Source organism: Seriola aureovittata, chromosome 5, assembly GCF_021018895.1.
Source record: "Seriola aureovittata isolate HTS-2021-v1 ecotype China chromosome 5, ASM2101889v1, whole genome shotgun sequence".
NCBI classification, from domain to species: domain Eukaryota; kingdom Metazoa; phylum Chordata; class Actinopteri; order Carangiformes; family Carangidae; genus Seriola; species Seriola aureovittata.
The window spans coordinates 1,804,510-1,826,435 of NC_079368.1; the positions used below are offsets into that span (position 1 = coordinate 1,804,510).

At 41.7% G+C, this 21,926-nt stretch overlaps 1 protein-coding gene across 3 annotated transcripts in view; it reads right to left on the reverse strand.

Moving 5' to 3' along the window:
* abca2 (ATP-binding cassette, sub-family A (ABC1), member 2) overlaps positions 1 to 21,926 on the reverse strand; it is a 101,260-nt gene that overhangs the window by 23,583 nt on the left and 55,751 nt on the right. For 2 of the 3 annotated variants that reach the window (XM_056376315.1, XM_056376312.1), the window contains 19 exons: positions 20,723 to 20,882; positions 19,142 to 19,270; positions 18,833 to 19,000; positions 18,135 to 18,231; positions 16,869 to 17,042; positions 14,236 to 14,338; positions 13,849 to 13,963; positions 12,429 to 12,619; positions 12,123 to 12,273; positions 11,820 to 12,024; positions 11,556 to 11,720; positions 9,974 to 10,154; positions 8,093 to 8,305; positions 7,286 to 7,482; positions 6,158 to 6,331; positions 5,247 to 5,443; positions 3,968 to 4,112; positions 3,493 to 3,783; positions 2,167 to 2,388 (listed from right to left, as the gene is read on the reverse strand). In XM_056376315.1, coding sequence (XP_056232290.1) covers positions 2,167 to 2,388; positions 3,493 to 3,783; positions 3,968 to 4,112; positions 5,247 to 5,443; positions 6,158 to 6,331; positions 7,286 to 7,482; positions 8,093 to 8,305; positions 9,974 to 10,154; positions 11,556 to 11,720; positions 11,820 to 12,024; positions 12,123 to 12,273; positions 12,429 to 12,619; positions 13,849 to 13,963; positions 14,236 to 14,338; positions 16,869 to 17,042; positions 18,135 to 18,231; positions 18,833 to 19,000; positions 19,142 to 19,270; positions 20,723 to 20,882 — 3,278 coding nt within the window. The remainder of the gene's footprint in view (positions 1 to 2,166; positions 2,389 to 3,492; positions 3,784 to 3,967; positions 4,113 to 5,246; positions 5,444 to 6,157; positions 6,332 to 7,285; positions 7,483 to 8,092; positions 8,306 to 9,973; positions 10,155 to 11,555; positions 11,721 to 11,819; positions 12,025 to 12,122; positions 12,274 to 12,428; positions 12,620 to 13,848; positions 13,964 to 14,235; positions 14,339 to 16,868; positions 17,043 to 18,134; positions 18,232 to 18,832; positions 19,001 to 19,141; positions 19,271 to 20,722; positions 20,883 to 21,926) is intronic. The other variant, XM_056376313.1, reaches the window with a different exon arrangement.

The window sequence follows — 21,926 nt, forward strand, 5'->3', positions numbered from 1 at the left end:
AACTAGCTAGTTAACATTGTTCAGCAATTAGCAGCTAATAGTCAGATATTTCCCTCAGGAGCTGGTTAAGACCAAATTTGAGCTAAAAGACTTACATTCACCAGGTGGACACAGACACGTTTCCAAATGAAGCTAATGTTGCTCTGTCTCTGCTAAATAAACTAGGGTGACCAGATGACAAACTGGGGACATTTCCTGTTCGGCAGTCATTATTATATATATTTATTTAAAATATCCAATGATTTTATCTATGAAAAAAAACAGGGACAGTCCTTGTTTGATGTATTTTGACCATGGTAACTGTTGAACTATGGTGAAAGACGACTGATAAAATGACAAGTCCCTACCTTTGAAGCAGTCGTGAAATCTTATTGTCTAACTATTCCTCAATTATTTATATTCCTTTAGTTCATAAGGGTCCACACATCACAAGAATCAACAGAATCTCTCATAAAAGTTTGTGAATATTGTCATGTGAAGTCCTTTACAGACAGTCAGTCAACTTTTTCACTTTCAAGTTCCGGGTGGGAGGCTCTGGGTATGTTTGTTTACTGCCCTGTATGAACTCCTAAGCAATGAGTGAGCGAGCTAACCTCTTCTCTGCCTAGAAACAACAACAAAAAAGAAGATCTGATAGGAAAATCTTTTTTGATAATTTTAGCTTCATTTCTGAAGCTGCTATAGTGAGCAGCTAGCCCCTTCTGTTGGCCAAAACAACCGCAATGCTATAAGTCTGTTTTTAATTTACAGTTAAAAATAGGGACATTTACAGGGACAGCTCCAGCCAGGAACAGGCCACCAAAAACGGTGAATGTCCCTGGAAAACGGGGACATCTGGTCACCCTAGAATAAACTGTTTGCTAGAATGTGAAGCTACAACTATACACAGTGATTATGTGTCAGTATTGTGTTCTACCTCCCATCATTTTCATGAAATAATAACAACAATAATAATAATAATAAAAACTACTTTTATAAATAACAACAGTGGTTATTGTTACAGCAACAATATTATACATGAGCAGCTCTGCCCTGTATTCTACTTGAGACACAGGAGTGACTACTTTCTTCTTCTCCACTACATTTCAGAGAGAAATACTTTCTACTCCACTATATTTATTTGACTAGTTTCTAGTTATTTTGTTACTAGTTATTTGATCAGTTTGTAAAATAAGACATAAAATGTGCTTACTGAGTAATTTTAGTGCATAAATGAACACATGAAGTCTTACTGTTCTGCCAACCCTGTTTTTTAAGCAAATGAACTCATTTCAAAAATTTTCTATTATACATTTTTATAATTATAGTGATGCAAGTTACTAATTTCTCCAGACATTCCATTCTAGAGCATTTTTTTCAACAAGCTGTTTAAAGTGGCAATCTCATAGATTTTCATTTAAATAAGTGTTGTTTAAGTCACTGTCACTGGATGAGGTGACACATTGGTAACTGAGACTATGACACTGTGATGAAATGATAAAGACGCCCTTGCGTTTTGCAGTTTTATGAACTGGGTGTCTGGTAAAAAAAAATGACTCACTAACACAAAGTTAATAATGCGAGTTCACACAAGTATGGTTCGAAAACAAACCCGCAGTTACCATTTATGGCCACAGGTGTCATCAAAGATAATTAAACAGACAGAACTTTGAGATTGCTATTAGTTAAAAACTATAAAAAAATATTGTTACTACAATATCCTTAATGCAATTTCAGAACTCAATCATATAACTACTGTATATAATATATGAAATATAGCAGCATCAAGGCTGATTTGCAAAATGTGTTCTAGTGCTGATACCTCTGTACTTTTACCTAAATGCAGGGCTTTATTGTGAGTGGTAGTACTACTATTACTTAAGTGAAGGCTCTGAATACTTCATCACATTATCTGGGGCAGTAAGAGTCTTTCATGGAGAAGCAACTGTAGGAATTTTTTTGAAATAAGTGTAGGTTAAATAAAAGTGTTTGCTGTTCAATCCCTGTCCACAGGAGAAGCAGTTATGCTTATTTTCATTCCAGGGACTGATTTATAGATGTAATGAACTAAACCGTCATCACCAATAAATAACTCAACAGTGAACTGTCCTCATCAGTATTACCAACAGCACTGAACACCTCAGTACAAAAACCATCTGTATATATAAACCATAATTAAAATCTTACCAATCTCAGGCACAGATAAGGCCACAGTCATGGCCACACAGACAAAGAAAGCAGGAAGGAGGATCTGAGAGAAGAGGCCCTTGGTGTTCCTCTTGGCACAGTGGAACCTCTTGACAATGAGGCCGTGGAACTGACTTAGCTTTAACCACCAGCCCTCCAACTTGAAGCTGCCCTGCCCCTCTTGGACTTTTGGCTCTGGGGACGATGGGTTCTCCGCGTCCCCTGGAGATGAAGGAAACGTCAAATGAAAAAGAAAAAAAAGGAAAAATACTGAAATGATTAGCAGCTGCAATGCACGTCTGCCTGTCTGGATGCTCTACTTCACAAATGTATAAAAAAGGTCACACGTGCCCGTGTCAGGAAACTGGCTCAGATTTCTCTGCTTGCATCTTCCTTTCATGTTATATTACTTCAACCCTTATCAGTCCTGCTTGTGTTGTTTTTGTTCTTAGTTTCAACTGTTTCTTCCTATGAGTAGTTGCTGGTTAAATGTTCCCTATGTTTAAACTGAAAACATCCTTTCTTTAGACATGTGATTCTGTTTGAACTGTAGAGCCTAATCTTTCATGTGTTATAAATAAAGATGGTTTAAAAAAAAGCCCGGTGGAAGTGCAGTCGGGTTCTCTTCGCACTGCGGCGTCTTGTCCTTATCAATTCTCCTTTGCGTCCTTTCTGAACCTCATGATGTGTCACATCGAGGTCGAGGAGAAGTGCTGAGGAGAGGAGCCAATGACTCAAGTGACATCACTTGAGGACATATTGAGATTAATCTCAGCTTAGCTGGACAATTTTTTTCACATTCACAGCAGCACTCCCCTGTAATGACCTGTAATCATATTCATGTGTAAAATAGGAGGAGGTCCCTTTCAAGGGACTTAAAAAATGAGAAAATATCTCTACAACTGTAAGTGCTGTGTCATCACAGACACACTGTGACTAAAATAAAGAAGGAATCAACGAAATACAAAAAGTAATGTCATGATGCCCGTGGCATGGTGGACAATAAATTAAGTTTAAATAACCTTTTACTTAACTTCTACTTCATTTTTAAATGTTTATCTTTATTTGATTTTATTTCAGTAACATATATAAACTCCAGAACCTATGAGAAAATTGTAAATACAAGAACATCGTTGAGTGTTGTTGTTCTCTTGAATCACACGTGCGTTCCACTTAAGAGTGTTTCTTGAAAGAAGCCCAGTGTGAACAGTAAAAGCAAAAACACAGAAATATTATAAGTGATGTATCAGGTTTCAGTGTGGGCTACAGCTGTCCTGAGGCTCAGTGACTGGAATTAGGAGTCAGTGTCAGACACAGCTGTCTTACCCCTCAGGCTGGCAGAGTCAGACTCCTGGCCGTTGTCGAAGAGTGGACAGTAATCTCCATAGAAATCTGCATACAGCCCCCCTTCATCCCCCCTCGTCGAGCCGATGGATGAGGAGGATTTCAGGGAGGACTGGCTGTGGCTCAGCCTGGAACACGTCACCAGATTATTCAGCTCCACCTCCAGCTTCTCGCTCTCCACCGAAGGTGCAGTCTCGCCCTGTGGCCCCCACAGGCCTCCTGAACCCACTGAAGATTTCCCCACTGAGCTGCCCCCTGGGGAACCCTTCATGTCTGCCCAGAGAGAGGGAGGGGAGGGGGGGTTATCACCTCAGCCTGGAGCCAAAGAGTGAACTCTAAAAATGTCTAAAGTTAGAACTTTAACTCAGAAAGTGCACACTGTGCGGAAATCTATTTCTGTGGAGAAAGTCGTGATTAATTCATGAGCAGTAAAAACTTTGTGGTGGTGTTGAGCTACCTGGAGGCGAAGGAGAGGTCTCACCAGCGTCACTGTTCTCCAGAGACTGGTCTTCATCAGACACTTTGAGGAAGACCTCCTCCAGGGTGGTGTCCATCACCCCGAAACTGGTCAGGGCCAGGCTGTCCAGGCTCTGCTCCAAAGCCTGAGGACACACACAGCGGAAGAGAATGATACATTACATCTATCCATCTATCCATCCATCTATCTATCTACAGTATGTATATTTATATATATATGTATTAGAACACCTCAACTTTTCCAGTTGTTACTGACATGTGCATCCTGTCTCAACAACAAATAAATAATAAAGATTTTAACTCGTGACGTTCTTTCTGCGAGGGAAATCAAATATTGTTTCAGAGCGTTCCCACTAAGGTTTCTTTACTTTCACCTTCTGTCCAGCTCATCTAAATCCAGCTCCATGGGGTTCAGGTCTGGAGACTGTGCCGGTCTTCATCATGTTCTGGTCTTAATGTTGTGGCTCATTATGTTGCTGTAGGATGAAGCCCTGACCGACCAGTCTGTCTTCATTAGTTACTTCTGGCAGCAACATACAGTCGTACTTCCTGCAGCACAGTGTTGTCCTAATGATGCTTCAGAGGGTGTAGTAACACATTCTGTAGTTATCACCAACATGGGGGGGGGGGGTGTTTCAGTAACTTTCAAAGGTTCATTTTCTTCACTGCTGCTGGAAAGATGAAGTTCACCATTTTCTTCACCCCTGAAAGAGTCTGTTCTCTATCAGATTTAGATGATTTTTGGATTTAGAAAAGTTTTTCCCACTGACCTTTGTACCATTTCAGGTTGTTCACTGGACTTGAACCGTTCTCAATAAGAACTGGAAACATGGGGGTGTTCTAAATCTTCTAATCAGTCATGTAAATATATACATGTATATTAACAGATGGTGCACATTAAAGGACAAACCTTAAAACTGAACGGAGAAACAGGATGACATTGCCCTGTTCATAGGACACTATAGGGTTCATTGACGGTTTGATGAGTATGAAAACGATGTGAATGCTATGCTGTGACCTTCACGGTCACCACATCTCAACCCAGTTGAACCTATGGGAGATTTTAGACTGACGTGTCAGACAGCGCTCTGCACCGTCATCACAACACAAAATGAGAAAACGTATGTGTGTATGAGAGAGAGAGAGAGAGAGATACATAGACTTATGCCAGATGATGCCCCTTTCACTGTTCATCCAGCAACAGAAGACCAAGAACAGGACGAGGAGTTTCAGTGTTTGTGTTGTCTGTATTTGTGTACCTGGAACAGTCTCTCGAAGCAGCCCTTCTTCACGGCCTCGGAGGGCAGCACGTAGGACAGCTCAGTGTTGGAGTCAGACACGAGCAGGCAGGAAGCCACAAAATGGCGAATGAACTGGGTGACCCGGGCCTCTGAGCAAGGCGACAGAGAGGAGGACGGAGACAGAGACGAAGGAGGCTGCAGCTGGCTGCCTTGGCCTGGAGGATGGAAGGAAATCATGCAACATGATGGACGGATGGAGCGGTGGAGGACAGGATGAGTAAAGGGGAAAAGGCAAAGAGTGAGACGGGGAAGGAAAAGAAAACACAGTCATGTCAGTAAAGAACCACAGGCAGCAGAGGAGATGAACTGAGAAGCGGCTGGAGGCAGGTCAACGACTAGCTAACACATGACCAACTTTCATCACACAAACTTATACAACAAATGTATTAATTCATACATTTTAGAGGAGTGTCAATGTGCGATTCTTTCTCAATAACAATTTCAGCACAAAACACGCTCTCTGTCTCCTAATAGTCAGAACACTGTCACGTCAGGATGCACAGACAAACATGTCACGTCCACTGAGGATCATCATCTACAGATCTGCTTCAGTATCAATCATCCAGGTGATTGTTTTATGTAAGTCCATGGTTAAAGTGCCATGGAAACATTATATTCCCTGTTTACATCACCCATGGCAGGAGGGGGGGCTGATGGCAACACCTCAAAACAGTCAACTCAAATAAGAATAAGTCAAATCTATGAAAATGAGCTTTTTTTGTTTTACACTGTCAGTGGTTAAAATTGTTCAAGGACATGGCCACTGACAATAATAATAATAATAATAATAATTCAATAGGCAGTAATTTACAGTCTGACAGACATTCAGAACTCATATAGAAAAACTTCACACGTGTATGTAAACACACCTCGGCCTTCACTCTGCTTTTTGACCAGCGTCAGTTTGTATCCGTCTCCGTAGGTGCTCTTCAGGAAGAGCGGCGAGCCGCAGCACTTGAGTTTCCCATGTGAGATGATGGCGATGCGATCTCCCAGAAGGTCTGCTTCATCCATGTGGTGGGTGGACAGCAGAATCGTACGACCTGAGGCAGAGACGCAACATACGTTGACACACATATACAGCAGCTGGTTTGCGCAGAAATAATCAAACACACAATCAGAAAAGGACAGGAAGTGCATCTGCAACAATAATGTGAAAACTGAGCTCATTACATTCCAAGAATTCCTGCTATTTTTCACAGATATCTTATGTAGACGACTATACCAGAGTGCTGCAGGAATGACTCCTGACACCTGAATGTAAATTAGCATTTTTCACTTGCCTCAAACTCAGTGGGTTTGTACAACGGGTTTTTGGTTAGATAACTGAAATAAGGTCTGTGGTTAACACAAGCTCAAGACATTTTCACATTTTCTTCTACAACATAAAATACATCAGTAAATCCCACAGTCCTGATTTCTCGAAGCTTTTGCGTCTGTTAAAAAAGGCCGGTTGCTAACAAGTGTCTAAATGAGACTACAGTGGTTGTCAGGGACGTTTAAACCAGTCCACCTTTACACCCTCGTTCTGTGGATACTGCTGAACAAAATGTGTCAGTATTATAAATTGGTTGGTCACAGTTGGCTTTCTGTGGAGGGAACCAGAGAGATGCTAACTTCTGGGTTGGCCCACAAAGATACAGTACGTCATCCCTGCAGCACTCTGCTGCCAGAGTAAAAACCGTATTCATGCCATGTCTTGCAGTCTTTAATTATAGTTTGTTCCTGTTTCTTTGAGTATGCAAAAAGTCTGACTCCAGGCAGCCTCATCCTCTGCAGTGAGGAAAAGTAAGCCAAGAAATTCTTTGATATGCAAAAGATTTATAAGTGGTCTGTATTACTGAAGGATATACTTTAATACAACAGATAGCTGACGTGAAGGCAGCTTTGCTGAAGCATGTACAGCCATTTCTCCTTCAGAACTACCTTGGACACAGTAATAAATAGATGTTGGAGTTTATTTCAAGGTTGCCTTCTGCTGTAGAACTTCAACTCACCCTGTTTGTACTTGAGGATGAGGTCCCAGATGGCCCTGCGGGCGTACGGGTCTACCCCCGCTGTGGGTTCATCCAAGATGACAGCCCTGGAGCCGCCAACGAAGGCGATGGCCACAGACAACTTCCTCTTCATCCCACCGGACAAAGTCTGCACCAAGCTGTGACGCTTGTTTGATAACTCCAGGTCAACGATCATCCTGCACATAAGAGCAAAGAGAAGATCCAGTTTAGCTGCTGGAGATCTTTCCGTGGGAAACTTCTGCGTAGTAAGTGTTGAACATAATGACTGCATGAAAACCATATTTGTGTTAGAGAGGACAAAACTGGGAGCAGCAGAGTGGATTAACCTCAACTTACCGAGAAAACAGAAAAACATAGAAGAAGTGTTGAGTCTGTTAACGTGTATGTGTATTAACTGAGGAACAGAAACAAGAGGCCTGATCCAAATAAAGGCCTTGGCCTCAGTTTTGGGAATTGAAATACCTATTAATATCTAGAGATGGCGTGACTCATGGGACATTTACAGGAGAGGATTACACTTTGAAGCTGCCACACAGAGATCCTTAATTCCTTCTTTTGATCATTTCAGAGAATGATGTAACCTTTCTTATATTCTTTGTCAGCTACAATTAAAAAAATCTAAGTGAATAAGATCATAAAAGTGTGTGGTAAGATTTCAGAGCTGCAATGATAGTATTCAACACTGTTCTGCATGAAGCAAGGTACCTGCAGGTGTTTCATTCATGTACTTTGCACTATCTTTATTTATAATCTTGTGTTGTGGGCAAAGAATTATAAAACACTGACTTGTCCATCTCCTTGCGTATGTCGTCTTCCTCCATGCCTTTGAGTCTGGAGTAGAACCACAGGTGCTCCTCCACGCTCAGCTTGTCAAACAGGACGTTGTGCTGCGGACACATGCCCAGGTTCTGACGAATACGCTCCATCTCCGTGCGGATGTCATGACCATATATGGTGGCGGAGCCAGAGGTGGGCGGGAACAAGCCCGTCAGGATGGACCTGTGTTGGCAGCATTGGTACAAGAGTGAGAGTTTAAATGTATCTGTCAAATGAAAAATGTTGTTCTTTCTCTTGACTTGTAAACAGCTGACGGATGGTGAAACTACAGCAGACATTTTCTCAGTCCTCCCCCTAGTGTCTGTGGTTCAGAGCGCTGCACTCTACTGGGTGTTTTCTCTGTTTTCGGTGCATTAGCAGGAGTGATGATGATGCATTACATGCTTTGAATTCTTTAGTTATAGTAATGCAGTGTTCTCAGCAGACTGGGTGGCGGCAGATGATAGAACACGCTCCACAACCATACGAGACTTGAGACTTGACTTATGAGCATCTCTGTGCTGATACCAGCTCTTGTACAGTCTTGATATCCCTGATGCTTCCTGTATATGCTGAGCCGAAGCCAGTACATAACAGAATGATGAGGAGACAGTCCATGGCTTTGTTCTTGTACCAGTCAGAAGACACAGTACGTGTTGAAAAATCAAGCCAACACTGAAGAACCAAAAAACTGCAGTTTGGCTCCAACAGTGAGTCAATCCCCATAGACTCCCATGTTAAAATGTCCAACTTTACAGCAGAAAAGGCATCATTCAGCCAGCGCGCCATCATGGTTCAAGTGTGTGTACAAGTGTACAGATGTGTTTGGTCCAACAGATCAGCCGAATGCTGACTTGACCTGATTTTGTGTTTGTTGCCCGAGTGTGTGACAGGCTTTGTTTTCTGTACATGAGCCGTTAGCATCTAGTGCTACGCTGCTTCCACCTCCCTTCCCAGCCCAACAACATTTAATGCATCAGTGTTCTGTAATCACCACCTGCAGCTGCAGAGGCGACTGCTTCCACTGCTCCACTGCGTTACATTACATAACTTCTAGAGCCTGTTAGTGTTACTAATATGTTTTGTATTTTGATCTGAATACTTCCTCCAGGTCTTTCTTTCTTTCTGCTACTGATTCAGTATATAGAGCTAGTAGAGTTTTGTTTATTCACTGTAAAGATGCACATGTAGCATTAACACAGTTATCATGGTAAATTAAGTAATAACATTTGATTTCATCATTTTCCAGCTTTATATAGCCTGCTGCTTCATATTTTGGAAGGACGATGAAGCACATTGTTCTATTTCCAAATGATACCTGTATACAGTGTCTTATTGAGGTGTCCTGCACTCTTGTGGCCTAAAAGTTAGAGTACTGGAAAACACTGGGAACATCCCTGCACTAGTGAAGACAAATCATCTTTAAGGATTATAACCTTAAACACTTAAACACAAGTTATCTTCTGAACGTTAACTTCAGGTGCTGCTTATTTAGCCATGATGTGAGATTTAAAAACAAAAGTTTTCTGAGGATTTAAATATGACATCCGTTAATTTTTTCAAGCCAAAATTCCCCCAAAGTAGAAACATTTTAATGTAAAACAGAACAGGATTTAAAGCATAATGTGACACTGAGTTTGAACAATAAAACGGGCTATATTGTAATGACTATGTTACTGCAGGTGCGAGGGGATCTCCTTCAGTCAGACGGAGGGGGGAGCTACAGCCGAGGATGTCAGTATTGGATTGCATAAACATTTACACACTAGTATTTCGGCTGAACACTAATCTTCAGCGCTGACTGTAAATATAACACACATGCACAAGCAGACACACTCTAGTCCCCCTCACATGGTTGTTGTTTTGCCAGCGCCATTGTGTCCCAGGAAGGAGACCACCTGGTTTTCATGGAGGTTGAGGCTCAGTTTGTTGAGGGCCAGTTTGCTGCCGGTCTTGTACACTTTGGTCAGCTTGTCTATACACACCACCAACGGGAGGTGGCTGGGCTCCTCCTCTATGCCCCGCATCTCTTCTGGGGTGACAAAAGGAAAGAGAGAAATTAGTGTTGTACCAAAATGACTGCTTAAATATGAAAACAGATATTTAAGAAGTGGCTGCACGGTGGTGCAGTGGTTAGCGCTGTCGCCTCACAGCAAGAAGGTCCCGGGTTCAAGTCCCGGCTTGGCCGTGGGATCTTTCTGTGAGGAGTTTGCATCTTCTCCCCGTGCCAGTGTGGGTTCTCTCCGGGTACTCCGGCTTCCTTCCACAGTCCAAAGACATGCAAAAATGGGGACTAGGCTAATCGGATACTCTAAATTGACCATAGGTGTGGCTGTGAGTGTGAATGGTTGTCTGTCTCTATGTGTTTGCCCTGCGATGGACTGGCGACCTGTCCAGGGCGTACCCCGCCTCTCGCCCGAAAAGATGCTGGGATAGGCTCCAGCCCCCCCGCGACCCTACTAGAGGATAAGCGGTAGAAAATGGATGGATATTTAAGAAACTTCGACCTTTCTGTTGTTGTCTTAGTTCTGTCTCCTACCTGATCATTTTGTGGTCATATACATTCTGGTCTGTACTACTTTTTTAGTCAAAATGTAACGTATGAAGAGGCACTGAAGTATTGAGTCTGGTGCAGTCAGTGTTCTTGATACAAGATTCAGAAATACAGCCAACCTACAACTTCAAATGTACAGTTCGAAACCTTTAATTCTGACTAAGAACTGATGCTACAACCAAGCATCAAAATCCAAGGCTGAAAAATTAAGCTAACACTGCAGTCCCTCTAATGTCCACTAGAGTCTGGCTCCAACAGTGAGTCAGTCCCCACAGACTCCCATGTTAAAATGTCCAACTTTACAGCAGAAATAAACATGTTTACAGCCTGGTATAAAAAATAGTTGGCTAAGACGTAATGCTCACAAACTCAAACTCACTGGGCTGCCAACAACCATGTTTGTTAAAAAATTTTTTATGGAATCACATCTCTAGTCCTGTTTTTGAACCTGTAACCTTGGGGTGAAATTCCACTAGGTGGCGATGTTGATACAACAAATGACTCCTGCTTCTGCCACATAAAGTAGCATACATGCTAACCTCTTTAGCTAACACAGTCCCCTCTCGCTGCTGTCACACGAAAGACATTAGCTGCCATTGATTCTTCCCTCAAAGGATTCTGATTGGTCCAAACCCACTCTGAATATCTCAGAGCACAGTTAGATGGATTTTCACTTGCTAGAAATCAAGCTGCCTCACAAGGATAGGGTTTTTGCTGTTGATTTTCTTACATGTAACTCTTCAATGCTGTAAGCGCCACCAACTAAATCCTATTCACCTAGCTGTTCCCATGTTGTTACTGAGTTGGTTAGGTGTGTGTATAGAACATGAGAAGCATGTCTACAAGCCTCCTCAACTCCAAATGATTATTTGTCCGTACCAGACTTCCGCTGGTCCATCGCACAAGCCTGATCCTCCTCCATCACACTGAGCCTGGCAGCCCCGCCTCCACACCATGGCCAATCCCAGGTCTCAACACGCCCACTGCCTGACCAATAGGACCTCTGCAGGGGGAAGTACCACGGGCGGGGCAGTCCATACATTCCTGTAAGAGAGGGACAATACTTTTGATCTAGTCTGTCTGAAAGAAATGTTGAAAGCTGAGAACAGGATGGTGGGGACTGAGAGGTTAATGATTTCATACCTGGATGCACCGCCTCTATGTACCAGGTGAGAACACCATACACACTGGCATCAATGATGAGCATCATCATGGACAGACCCAGGTTAAAGTCATCACCTTCGACTGGTGACTGGCTAATGGTCCGCCACTGGATGCCAACACCTGCTACCTCATACAGTGCAAAGTACTTGGAGCCAAGGCCAAAGGCTGTGGTGGACATCAGAGACTGGAGGACACATGTGAAGCAAGATTCACATTGATTATTGAAGTAATACTTTGCAGTGACAACATGAGAAGTTGGGGAAAAAAGATAAAAGGCCTTACAGCGATGCACTTCTCAAAAGCAGTGATCTTATCATGGGCCACCTCCTCCCTGATGGCCACATACATGTAGGGCACGTAGCTGAGGAAGTAGATGATTCCTCCGCAGGCAGAAGCCAACTTGGCCTTAGAGTAGATGACTGACACCAAAAAACTGCAAAGCAAACACTAGTCAAATTCATTTCTGCATCAATTAGTCACCAGTGTTTCTTTGTCTGAACAGTCAACTGTTGAGCTGTAGAAATCAATGCATTATGAGAAGTGTGGGATTCATGGCGAGTTGGTTTAAGTAGAACTTGGTGATCTCACCAGAACATGATGGTGGCCACAGCGTAGATGGTGAGGAAGAGCCAGATGATGAAGGGGTTGCTATGGAGCAACACTCGCCCATACTTCAAGATGGCCGTCAGAGCAGTGACAGAGATGGACAGCTGGACAAAGCCGGTGATGAACCAGGCCACCCAGTGGACTGCATTGTTCAGACCCATCATCTTCATCACCTGAGAAAGTGTCATGAAGGTTACATGTTATATTTTTCACTTGTATTGTTTTGTCTTGATTATCTCCAATAAGTTACTGTCAATGTGTAAAATAAGTGGAGTACCCGTTTCATATAAGATTTACACTGTAAAAATCAAACAGCATCTCTATGTTTTAAATCATATTAAATACGTCCATGTGCATGAGATACTGTATGAAAGGATGTAATCAGAAAATGACTGTTAATATCTTTACAGTGCTGGCACTACTGGCAGATTAAAGCTGAGATAGCTATAAGTCTAAAATATTGTAGCACAAAGGACATTCTGCAAACAGCAACTGTGTCTGCAGGTGGCACGACAACTCTCACTGGCTGTGACTGAGATGTTTGTGCTAACAAACAAAGACATAATAGACTTACACAATAGACAAACAGACAAACAGAGAGTCATAGTGTTCAACAGCTGTGGGGTTTGAAGATATGATGAGTGTTGTTTAATGGATTATGCATGATCATATATAATATGATAGATATTGCCCATTTGACTATTGTCATGTCAACTCTTTTTCATGGATCTTATAAAAAAAATAAAATCAGTAGTTTTCCTGGATTTTTTCTTTCTTATAGGGTTAAAATTGAAACTATTAACAGAATCATGACTAAATCTCTGAGCCAATTATATTATTAATTCTGTTCATATATATTATAATATACTAATACTGCTACCACTACTTAATATTAGAAGGAGAGAGTTTGTGTTATTCCATGTTTTTCTTACTGTCAGCAAAAAGGTAAAAAATACCAAAACCATGTCTGAGGCCCTGTCTCAGTCCACTGGCTCCTGCTGAAGTCACAAATCTTTCAAATATTTAGTTTCACATTAAAATATGGCTGTGTGTTGATGGTAATGATTGAACATGTCACCCAGTGCAACAGTGCGGTTCACTGATGTATTTTTAATAGTTTTTTGGAAACGGTGGCGTTCTGTGGCACTGAGACATAAGATGTTATCAGGCTTTGGATACATAGACAATACATTCACTGTTGCTTTTGCTGTTCATATGGGATTTGTTGACAAATAGAAAAATAAAGAATATTGCCAGACCTATCCTTTAAAATTACAACAGTAACAAACATCACACAAGCTGTGCTCATGGAAAAACACCAAACACCAGCCTGGTGTGTGAACCAGTCGATTCAAGGCCGACCCTCCAGACTGGTGACAGACATGCAATCACACAGACTAACCTCTTTGAGACGGTGCTCCTTCTCAGCCACAATATGCTGAATCATCATGGCTACTGAGTAAACCCAGGAGATCACCATGCACAGAGGCATCATGTGCTCAATCACAAACAGAAAACTGAAAGAAACAACACAGGGGATCGTGTTTTAGACCACACTGCATTTCAAATGTCTGGGATCTTCACAAGTTCTAATATGTACAAATGTGTAACATGTATTAAATATATTTATATTTATTTATTTATTTACATATAAGATTTTAAATACACAGTGTTTTGAGCTGCAATTTTACTTTGCTGCCTAATGATTACTTTAACATTAGACCTAAACAGGAGCACAGAACAGAAAATAGGAGAAGTTACACTTTTAAATACAAAGCCCATTTCTTACTCGTCTCTGGTGTAACATGGGTAGGGGAACATTTGAACGTAGTTACCAGGCTCCACCACATCATGGCCCACAAATGTGTTGATGATGGCTCTCTCTATCATATCTATAGGAAAGTGAGAGAGAAAGAGTTAAAGAGAGACCAAATCAAAGCTATCAGAAGAGTGAATAATGGACTTGGTAATCTAAATGTTTAAATAGGTAGCTGTTTGCTAACAAGTTCATAATATCAACATTGATTCCAGGCTCAGACTAGCAATGTGGTAAACATGGCAAATGCCAGATCGGCCATGAACAGCCCATCTGATTGTGGGTTACATGATTCCAATTAGGCTACCTATACTGCAAGTCAGGTGGAGGACCAAAATCTCTATGTCAGCCCTGTGATAGAACTGGCCAGAGGACCCCTCCCGCCGCCCTAAGAAGATAGACGGCATGAGTACGCTGGTTTCAGTCTAGTGTCAGCTGGTTTCAGCCCAGTGTCAGCTGGTTTCAGTCTAGTGTCAGCTGGTTTCAGTCTAATAACAGCTGGTTTCAGTCTAGTACCAGCTGGTTTCAGTCTAGTGTCAGCTGGCTTCAGTGTAGAGTCAGCTGGTTTCAGTCTAGAGTCAGCTGGTTTCAATATAGTGTCAGCTGGTTTCAGTCTACAGTCAGCTGGTTTCAGTCTAGAGTCAGCTGGTTTCAATATAGTGTCTGCTGGTTTCAGTCTAGAGTCAGATGGTTTCAGTCTAGTATCAGCTGGTTTCAGCTCTTTATCTGTTCTCTCCTCTTATCTGTGCTCACATATACAGTATTTAAATACAGCTGCATTCAAAATAAAGCTGTTCTCATTGACAAGTTTTTTTGTTTCTGCTGTCATGACAACGGAACAAGTTTAAAACGCACTACGTAGTAAGACTACATGTTAACCAGCAGTCACTTCAAAGCTGGTCAACTGAATGAGAGGCATAGATAGGTGTGCTTGCAGTGAGAAAGCCTGACCTTGGGTTCGTGGGGCACAACTGGCAACTGTAGCTAAGTTTGTCCTGAAAGTCGCTAGATTTGTTGCTCATGCTTTTTGACAGAAAGTTAACAAAGGGGCCTGAAAAGTGTATGAATCAAAGCTGGCCAAACTGCCAGTGAATGCCCCCCTGATGATGATGTATTCCCTATCTAAAACACTGGGTAACCAGGGCAATGGTTAATCTTCTTTTTTTAACAAGTTGACATCATATTGACATCACAAAATGTGTTGCTGTGTTGGTGTATCATTGAGTCTGTTACCAGGAGCACACATATGTCACAATATGAAGATGAAGCTTAGAACTTTTACCAGATTGTCAGCAATTATTTTCCAATTGAAACAGGCAATCTAGACTCAATTGAACATTAAAGATTATTTCAGAAATAAAGAAATTCAATATGAAAAAACAGGTCTAGATTTTAAATTCTACCTTCAATGTATGGCATTATGGTAATATTTAATGGCAGATAGTTATGGTCATAATTTCTTCAACATGTCCTAAGCATATTCATAAGTGAATTCTGTTCCTGGCAGTATATGGTATAGTTTGATGTCCCAGACAACAATAAGTTTCCTCTGAGAAAAGTCTATGTGTCATGACAAGAGAGAGTTCTGTGTTAAAAGGGGATGTGTCATGGTCTCAGCCTGGAGGCTCCAGGGTTTTGGTTTTTTGGACTTTTTTGGGACTTTCTTGACAATTTAGTTTTCTGTGTTTTGGGTTTCTGTTCTGGGTTTTGAGTATTTTTGGTTTGAGTATTTCTGGTTTGGGTATTTCTAGTGTCTAGTTTAGTCTTCCCTGTCTTGTGCTCTGTTTCCCCGTGCACTTCCTGTTTTATTTTGTAATTTGTTTCCTTGTGTGTCTCAGTGTTTTGCTTCCTGTCTTGGTCCTGTTTTCTGTGTGGTGATTGTCTGCCCCGCCCTAATGTGTTTCACCTGTGTTCAATCACCCTTGCCTCCCTTGTCTATATAGTCTTTGTGCTCCCCTTTGTCTGTGATCTCTGGGTTTGTCCTCAGTCTGTTCATGTTGCTGTTGTCATCTCCTGTGGTTCCCTGTGCTTGTTTTGTAAGTTCTTTTGTTTAATTAAACATTCTGCACCGTCTCCTCTGTGTTGGCTGCATTTTGGGTCCTGCTTACCACAAACCTTGACAGGATGATGGCATTAATTAATGCATGTGATTTGCCATGATTGTCACAACTTCTAACATGCCCACCTATTATGTATTATAATGTATTCTTTCTGATCCCACCATATTTCCAAATACACAGGTGCACCATGTGAGTCTGGTCACGAAAGAATACACAGGTGTACCCTGGCGCACAGGGCACATGTGACTGCGCTCTGCGCTACACCGACAGGTACAGTGTACACATACAGTACATACATACGTGTGTGGCCTGTTATATATGTACATGTATATATTTGTATGCATGTATGTATATACACCACAGTCTGGCTCCCTGTGGACCTGGGTCTAGGTCTTCATCTTTAGCACAGGCTATTGCCATCTGCAGGCTGCACTAAAACAACCGGGGTAGGACATACAACCATGGAAATGATGTATCAAATCCCTACTAAAGCCTATATCATATATATATTCAGCACTCAGGAAGCATTGGATATCAGTCACTTGCCTTGAATCCAAACAAAACCATAAAGGAAGTAGAATTTCCCCCCAGTGTTGGGCCCAGGACGCCAGTAGGCCCGTCTGATTTCATTGGTCTTCTCTGTAAAGCTGGAATTTTGTCTAATTTTGTACAGAACATGGGGTGGCAGGGAGCCATCTTTGTTAGTCTGGAAAATCACACCTGAAAAGAAAAAAACATATCCTTCAGGATGTACTGTGTTGTCAGGAAGACACATATTAAACGTCCAAGAAATAATTCAGCTGTCTGTTTGGTGCTTAATTGAGCCTCCACATATGTTTACAATGTTCATATACACAACAGAACACTCTCTTCAGCTCGGGTAAACTCGTTGTTTGACGCTAAACGCATCGCTACCAGTGCGCAGAGCGGGAAAGTTGCCGCAGACACCAGATTTAAAACTCTGGTATACTGCAGAATACAGATTGATAAGCTTAACCTGTACTGTGAGAACTCACTTGGCAAAGAGCTTGAATGTAATGGCCATTTATTTATATTTAAAAGCCCTGCACTTCAGCTTTAAAATATATATAATATATATTCTGTATACCATATATCTAAAAATTACCAATCTCTAAAAACTGTATTGTAAAAATGAGCCTTAAAACTGGATAAAACACATACATACATTTGGATACATTTTAATGTTACATATTATACCTTTAAACCACATTTGCTGTCACCACCAGCAATTACAAGCGTCACCAAATCAACCAGGTCTGAAGTCATACTCACATCTGGTTTTAAACTAATACTCAACATTGTTTCTTTTAACCATGACCATTTCTTAATCATATAAACACATTTTTTATTATAACCATGACAATAGAGGTTGTCTAACCTCAACAAAATACCTATTTTAACCTAAACCATGATCTCTCCCTAAATCTAAACAAGCTGATTTGTGCCTCAACTTCACCGAACCTTTGTCATAGTATTGTCCCCCCATAAAGGTAAACTGGTTCATGTGGCACTACGCCAAGCTCACTGAGGCTGCAGAGCAGAACAAAGACTGTCGTCACCAGCTGCAGTTAGCAGGAGAGCTGTTAAACTATTAACAACGGGCTGGTTAGCAGCAACTGAACTTTTGAAATCAAATATCTAAATATAGCAGCTTTGAATGACGTGACCTGTGCGATTCATCGGAAAAGTAGATCATATGCCAAAGTAAGATCGTCCACGATATAAGATCATCAGATCGCTCACGCCTCAACTCAGGTATCATGAACACAACCTGACACAGGGATGACTCACTGGCAAACACAGAAACGTTGTCCTGGTAGGCCTGGTTCAGGGTGTAGTTGACGATGCTGTCCTCATCAGGAAAGCCCTTGAAGACATCCACACTGACCTGAGAGCACAGAGCAGACACTCACATAATGTTCCACAGCAGATGCTTGTGTGTCATTTTATGTCTGAACAACCACTCAGACAGACAGACGGACAGACGGACAGACAGACAGACAGACAGATGGACAGACTCCTCCATTTATTAGCAGAATGTCTGTACATACTTGTATGTAAATGTCACATTGGCAAGCTACAGTATGTGGCGTCAATTTTACAGTAATCATGTGATCAGACAAAATGCATCCATCTTAGAATTTGTTCTCCTTCTTCTTTTGGAGGTGTCAGGGTTGTCAGTCGTGAAAGCCAATTAGGCAGAGCAATTTTGAACAGAACATTCAAACTAGTACTAGAACTTGATGTTTCAACAACTGATACATTACTTTTAGCTGCTTTGATTTCTCTGCTCTCTTGCTAGTGTTCATGAACTCCCAACAGCAGGTGATCATTGTATTACAGCTGACTGGAGCAGGTGAAGCATGTCCTGTGCAGATGGACTGTTGTAGCTGATACTTCACTGGTGACAATATACTAAAGATCAGCCTTGCACCAATTTATTATTATGTTTTTGTTGGGAACCACTGTTCACTATAAACTACACTGACCTTAGACATGAAGTGTGTCCAGCCACAGGCAGCGTTGTCAATGGTGTCCAGTTGTTCCAGCAGGGTGGAGGTGTTAGGAAGACTGTAGTTTCCTTCCATCAGACCCTGCATCAGCTCACTGTCTGTGCCATTCAACACCTTAGGGTGCTGCTGAAGCTCTGAGGACAGCTGGAAAGAGAGGAGGAAGAGGAGGAATGTACTGCAAACAGATGAACCTAATGGGAAACTATCAATGCTCAGATGATTGTTCACATAGTCATAGTTTTGTATAATTAATAATGTCAAAAGATGACTTATATGTAAGCGTACCTGCTGTAGCCACACCAGGTGGCTGTGCAGCCGGCCCTCCTCCAGGAAAGTCCTGAGCTGGGCAGAGATGTTCAGCCACACCCGGGTGTAGTGTGTCACGTTCCCAACAAAAGCAAATGTCTCATTTGCCTAAGTGAAAAAGTTTTCATTTCATTTTGTATGAATTCAGCCATTTCTCCAGCCACTCTCCACTCCTTTCTTTCTCCACCTCCTCCATCCATCTCTCACCCTCCCACGTTCACTCACCTTTAGCCCACTTGCACAGTAAAGAGAGTGATATAGCTGCTGCCATAGTCTGTGCTAACTAACAGATAATCAGCAGCATAATGAGCAGCATCACTTCACAGCGCCACATTAATCAGATGGCTCTGTGAATTCAACATGGTGGACCTTGCATTATTAATGTCTTTTGTGTGGAATACAAAAGACATTAATCATTAATGAGTCATTAAAGATGAAACCATTCCCACAGTATGCTCCATGGTCTCACATAATTCATGCTAGGAGTCTCTGTTTCCTGGGCAGCATGCATCAATGTAACTGCACATGCACCACTATTATGAGTAAAGTATTGTTTTGTTTTTTGTTGGTTTTAGTGTGACCATGAAAAGACCTAAACCAACATTTTAGTCCACCTCTCAACTACCCTGTGTCTCTCAGATGATCCATTAGTTCAATTGAGGATGCCCATCTTAAAAAACTGCTGGAAAATATACAGTTTTATTTTTCCAAAAAAAAAAGAAAAAAAAAGATGGATACTAGTTTAGTTACTCGAACAGGAAGAAATAGTGCATTTGTTGTGAACTATTTTCAGCAGCATATTAATACACATTTAATACACATCAGATGCTTGGTTTTGTATGCAACTGATGATACAAGAACTACTTGCTGGGCTAGTTGGTGCACTGCTGAAGTTGGTGAGCTAACATGCTAACCAGAAGTGAACATACTAGTGCTGGTCTCAGAAGCACCACTGGTTGCTCCACCTTGGCATTTTGGTTTTAGCATTGTCCATAATTTAGTTCAATCAAGAGTTTTATTGAAAAATCTCTCCAAGCTACCAGTTAGCAGGCACTTTAGCTTGATTGTTGACGGGACAATACATTTACGGTGTAATCAGAAGAGATTTTTGTGCAGTTGATTCCTGTCTCAGAACTATGGGTAAACCATGTGTGGAGGAGTTTATACTCCAGCACTGCAGTCATGTATACACACTGCTGATAAGCTAGTTCCCAGTTCTCCATCCTCTCAAGGGTCAGCACCATCATGATGATTTGCCATTAGTCCACAGCACAGATTAGTGTGTGAAAGTTCAAGGATTTACTTTTGCCCCATGAGTGAATCGGCTCATTGCAGTTAGATGATTATACATTTGTTTTAAATGCTGCTGTGACCAGGTCTATATCATATGAAGCTGCATTACTCCGTTCATTTTTAACTTTGAACAAAAGAATTTTAAGTCAAGGTCCACTACTCGTTTTTACCTGAGCTTTCAACCTCATGGTCTTCATCATCAAATGACAACTGCTACAGACTGTAAGATGTATACACCTAGACCAAAATCACATGCTGTGTACTTGCCTTCTGTATCACTTTATCCACCTGAGAGCCAATGGGAGAGTAGAGGATCTTGGGATTTGTAGTCATCAAGTGAACCAGTAAGCCCAGATTCCTTTGTTCTTTGCTGGTGAATCCCAAAGAACTCATATTCCCCTGCTTCAAAGCCTCTGGCTCAATGATCCTGCAACAAGAGGCATTGGTTAAAGGCAATTAACTTCACTGGCCAGTCACAGTAGTTGAGAGTTTGCTCTGCAGTGTGTATGTTAGGCTTATCTGTCACAGGTGCTTAAAATGACTAACAATGAAACTAAAGAATTCTCCCCATAAATCAGGCCTCGAGCTTACTGTGCTCATATCTCACTGCTCCCAGTTTTTACAGCTGCCAACAACGGTATTATCTTATTATTAATGTAATATTGAATGCAAATATATATATATATGTATACATACACGCACACACATACATATATACAGTGCATCCGGAAAGTATTCACACCCCTTCACTTTCCCCACATTTTGTCATGTTACAGCCTTATTCCAAAATGGATTAAATTCCTTTTTTTTCCTCATCAATCTACACACAATACCCCATAACGACAAAGCGAAAAAGGTTTTTTAGAAATTTTTGCAAATTTATTTAAAATAAAAAACTGAAAAATCACACGTACATAAGTATTCACACCCTTTACTCAGTACTTTGTTGAGGCACCTTGGCAGCGATTACAGCCTCAAGTCTTCTTGGGTATGAAGCTACAAGCCTGGCACACCTGTATTTGGGGTATTTCTCCCATTCTTATCTGCAGATCCTCTCAAGCTCTGTCAGGTTAGATGGGGAGCGTTGCTTCACAGCTATTTTCAGGTCTTTCCAGAGATGTTCAATCAGGTTCAAGTCAGGGCTCTGGCTGGGCCACTCAAGGACATTCACAGACTTGTCTCAAAGCCACTCCTTCGTTGTCTTGGCTGTGTGCTTAGGGTCGTTGTCCTGTTGGAAGATAAACCTTTGCCCCAGTCTGAGGTCCTGAGCGCTCTGGAACAGGTTTTCATCAAGGATTTCTCTGTACTTTGCTCCGTTCATCTTTCCCTCGATCCTGAGTAGTCTCCCAGTTCCTGCTGCTGAAAAACATCCCCACAGCATGATGCTGCCACCACCATGCTTCACCGTAGGGATGGTATTAGCCAGGTGATGAGATGTGCCTGGTTTACTGTAGACGTGACACTTGGCATT